Here is a 4,722-nt window from a genome sequence, read left to right as displayed (position 1 = left end):
ATGCTTCAATTGTATTCAAATGTTTATATTAAATAATTTAGCATACTGAACTTAAACTAGATGAATAAATGTTGTAGATTTAGTGAATTTTATTTATAAATATAGTGAGTATGTCTTTTCTTTTTTATAGTCTGATGTCTATCATTAAAACAGTATATCTTCAAAGTTTCAAATTATGACAAAATGACAGAAAAAGCAAAAGGCTCTGTGTAATGCTACAATCTTAAGGGAGATTACTGCCAAAAAATGCTATTCCTGGATTATTTCCCTTTAATAATTGTATAACTAATGTCGATCTTAAGACATAAACCAGCACATATCAACTGCGGCCCTCAAGCATCTTTCCGACAGGCCCCGACGATCTTCCTTTTATAAATATAATAACATTTTCTTTAATTGACCTATGTCTTGCTAGTTTTGGTGCAGCCCCCTAAAAATGTCCCAGTTTTGGCTCTGGCCTGGATATTAATAAGGTTGAGAGCCACTGATTGCTGAACTTGCTAGGAATAATAACCAAATTTCCCTCAAGCAATAACTGATCTGTTTCAATAAAATAGAATGTCTTGACTATGACATTAAGTCCCTCATGTATAAGTAGATGGGATAGTTACTTCTGGAACGCCCTTGATCCTATAGATCTATTCAATCAGGATTGACCCGTACCTCATCAATAACATCAAAGTAGCTCCATTCGTTTCTCAGGAAATATCTCTGGCCATGGTGAAATATCACTTTGCTTAGAAACAGGTTAGTTGGGGTTAACAACAAGAAGGGCATCTGGTGGCCATAGAAACTCGTCCTCAATAAAATCCATCCAATCCATGTAAGCATGGAGATGTGGACATTAAAACGATGATGAAGACTTGTGAAGTGAAAGACACAGTCAATAATGAAGTCCTGAATATACAAATAGATGGAATGGCCATAAAGGAATGAACTGTTGAGCTGGAGCACAAGACATTTGAAGCAGTGCTCTGTAAGCCCTATATAGTTTGTTAATGTATGGCTGTTAGAGACATCAGCACAATATATAATGCCTTTCTCTAGGAATTTCTTCTTTAGTAGTTTGGAGAGGAGTTTATATTTCAGTAATTGCATATCAACTCCCTTTGCTCTATGCATGCTTGTTATACTTTTACCTAGTGCATTTTAATTATTACAAGTTTTCCACGTGGCTGTAACTCATCTTTATGCTGGATAAAAAGGTGAAGAATAGCTTCACCTTTATGTACAGTTAAGAGAAATAGCTGTTAATTAAATGTATTCTGATTAAGGGAAAGAAATATTTTGCAACATTGATGTTTACACTAATGTTGTGGTGAGTTATATCATATGATGTTCATTTTCTTAGTGTTTTTGGGAGTGGTTGCTAGACAATGCTGATAATTAATTCATTCTTTCTTGACATCAAATACATTACTGTGTTTCACTATAGAATTCAATAACCCTGCTGAAAATGGCTCCATTATGCAATAAAGTACTTATCCTCTTGCTTATATTCATATAAGCTTATATAAGTAAGCATAACTTTTTTATTAACTGATATACATCATTCAAATTGCATATATTGATAGAGTAAATCTTCCTCTATACAAAGGTACTACACAACATATCCCCATCAAAAGTGATGCATTTGTACCTACAATGAACCCAACTCTTCAATCAGGTTTGCACTGTTGTACTCACTTCTTCTCAGCCACTTTCACCTCGTTTGTATCTTCAAATTGTTGTCCCCAAAAAGATTCATACATCAGACCAAATAGGTGGAAATTCAAAGGCAACAGATCTGAAGTTATGAGGGACCACTAACCAATACAATTTGCTTGTTGCCTGATTGTTGTGAGATCATATATTGTCATAATAAATGTGGATCATTTTCAAATTCTTGTTCAATCTCTTCCACCTAATGATTTCTCTAAATTGTTTGGATGTCTCAATGTACCGCTCACTGTTCACAGTACAACCACATTCCAGAAAGTCAAGGAGAATAATGCCCTTAACTTCTCAAATAGCAATCACCATGACTTTGTGAGCTGATTGCTGGCTCTTGAATTTTTTTAGGCCTTGGACAAGACACCATTGCATGTAAAGAGCGTTGATCTCCAGATCATAAAATACAACTGGTGTTATATTTTTATGATCCTGTCACCACATCATAAAAATAAGTGTGTCTTCATTGGCTTCCAATGGATCCAAGCACACTTCCATTCTTTTCTCCACTAACATACCCACAACAGGTGAAATTAGATCTGATTTATTGTAAAACCACACACCACTTCAAAGACTGAAAATAATTTGAGATGAACTGTGCCTCATGTAGGAAACTAGATTTAAAGCTTATCAACAATAAATAATTTCAGAATTATTTCATATAGGAATATTTTTACAGATAGTTTTGTATATTTTTACAAAGTATAATTACACAAACTTACTTAAATATCTAAATATGTGACAAGAATTGTTCATAAGATAATTTTTAGGACTATTATCCTCATTTTTAGAGATGGAATAGTTTTTAATATCTATGTCAAACAGGTCAATGGGATTAACAGAATCAGTAGAAAAGTGAACAAAATATTCAGTTACATCAAATTACATCCAATTAGTCCAACCCATACCAGCATGGAAAACAGACATTAAAGGATAATGATGATCCCTTTGCAAACTGGGTTTAAGTTCCACCAGGAATAACCTTACCTTTGATCCATCATGGATCAATAAGAGAAATACCAGTGAAAAACTAGATTGATCTAATTGACTCCTTGAAAATTTGTAATTTTATGCCAACATTAGAAAACATTATTTATATCTACATATATTTCAAATTAGCATTTTCCATCTCTGGTGAGATGATGTCTCAAAGATATCAGTCATATAGTTTCTCATTTGTGTGATTACGTCGGTGAATAGTTAAATTGCTCTTGTGTGAGAATGTCTTACTGCAAATATCACACTGGTATGGTCTCTCACCAGTGTGAATACGTTTATGAATTTTTAATGTGCTATTGTGTGAGAATGTTTGACCACAAATATCACAGTGATATGGTTTCTCGCCTGTATGAGTGCGTTTGTGACTTATCAATTGTTGTTTTCGAGAGAATGTTTTACCACAAACATCGCAGTGATATGGTTTCTCACCTGTGTGAATACGTATGTGAAGAGTCAAATGTTCTTTCCGAGAGAATGTTTTACTACAGTTATCACAGCAGTATGGTTTCTCACCTGTATGAATACTTTTATGGCTCGTTAATTTATTACATTGTGAGAAAGTTTTACCACAGATATCACAATGATATGGTTTCTCACCTGTATGAATACGTTTATGAATAGTTAAATGTTCTTTTCGGGAGAATGATTTACCACAGATATCACAATGATATGGTTTCTCACCTGTGTGAGTACATATATGGCGAGTTAATGTTGAACTTTCAAAAAATGCTTTACCACATACATTGCAGTGATAGGGTCTCTCACCTTTATGAATACGCTTGTGACTTGTCAAAAGTCCATTCTGAGAGAATGCTTTAAAGCAGATACCACACGTATATGATTTCTTGTTTATCCATACTTGTGCCATGTGAGATACATCTTTAATATCAGGTTGTGTTTCTCCATTAACCTGACTCTCACACACTTTCTCTTCCATAATATCAATTAGTGTTTAATAAATTCAAGAATAATCCTTTCCTTTAAATCATTTAATGATGATGCATCCATCTATGAAACACCATGTTGTTATGGTTACCACACTTGGCTGTTGTCCTCCACAAAGTCAAGAGTTCAAAACTTGCTACCAAATTTATTATCTCTAACAGTAAACATCAAAAGTTGAAAATATTTGTAAATATTTCTCAGCTATAAAGAAATCCTTCCAAAGTTCATTAGATGGGATTCATTGCACATTCTTTATCTCTGTAGTCAGAAATGAGCCACCAAAATTCAAGCTATATGTTCCAGTTATAATAATAGTCTGTTCAAGGTTTCTTTTATAAATATATCAAGTTTATCCGCAATACAAAACAATCTAAGAATTACTTTCAGTCAGCAAAGGAAATTTCTTCAAGTCTATATCCCTGATCTTACACATCTTCCTGAAAATGTCATTTTTCTGATTTCCACATTCTTAATATCATTCCTTGATTGGTAAAACATTTCCTGAAATGATAAAACCATGCATAATATAAGAAACAATGAAATGTTAATGCTGAGATTATTAGAAAAAAACTTAACCAAATATATTAAATATAAAAACACAAAGCACAACATATATGATATCTACAAAGAAAAGATGCAATGGTATGGATATGTGGCAGAGATGGTCTTGAAAGGAAATCATTGTGGAAGAATCAGCAGCAATGAAGACATTGGAATGTTTACAGGAAATTTATTATGGAAGGGTGTGTTGTATAAAAAGGAATTAAGATTTTCATCTAGACAAATAACAATTATTATGATAATAAAAATGCTGACGATGATTTCTAAATTTAGTACAAACCCTTAAATTATTGTTCAGAAAGGAGGTATACCAGTTGAACTGACACTAACAAAGTAAATATTTCCTCAATGCTGAAGATTTGAAAAACGAAGTCAGCTTTAGGAGAGTTTTAACTCAGAATGCAAGAATAGAGTGAGATGCCACAAACCATTTAGTCTGTCACTATACTATTTCTGTTGCCGTTTCTTTCTAATATGTATGCATACATATATATATATATATATATA

General features: G+C 33.0%; 1 protein-coding gene across 1 annotated transcript in view; it reads right to left on the bottom strand.

The window, feature by feature from the left end:
• Positions 1 to 2,238: 2,238 nt before the first annotated feature.
• LOC106871128 (zinc finger protein 239) overlaps positions 2,239 to 4,722 on the bottom strand; it is a 3,551-nt gene continuing 1,067 nt past the window's right edge. Inside the window, exon 2 of the mRNA XM_014917439.2 lies at positions 2,239 to 4,155. Within this exon, the coding sequence (XP_014772925.1) occupies positions 2,867 to 3,646 (780 nt within the window). The 5' untranslated portion in view covers positions 3,647 to 4,155 and the 3' untranslated portion in view covers positions 2,239 to 2,866. The remainder of the gene's footprint in view (positions 4,156 to 4,722) is intronic.

The sequence above is a fragment of the Octopus bimaculoides genome, chromosome 7, assembly GCF_001194135.2.
Source record: "Octopus bimaculoides isolate UCB-OBI-ISO-001 chromosome 7, ASM119413v2, whole genome shotgun sequence".
In the NCBI taxonomy this organism is placed as follows: domain Eukaryota; kingdom Metazoa; phylum Mollusca; class Cephalopoda; order Octopoda; family Octopodidae; genus Octopus; species Octopus bimaculoides.
This window is presented reverse-complemented; position numbering and strand designations above follow the sequence as displayed.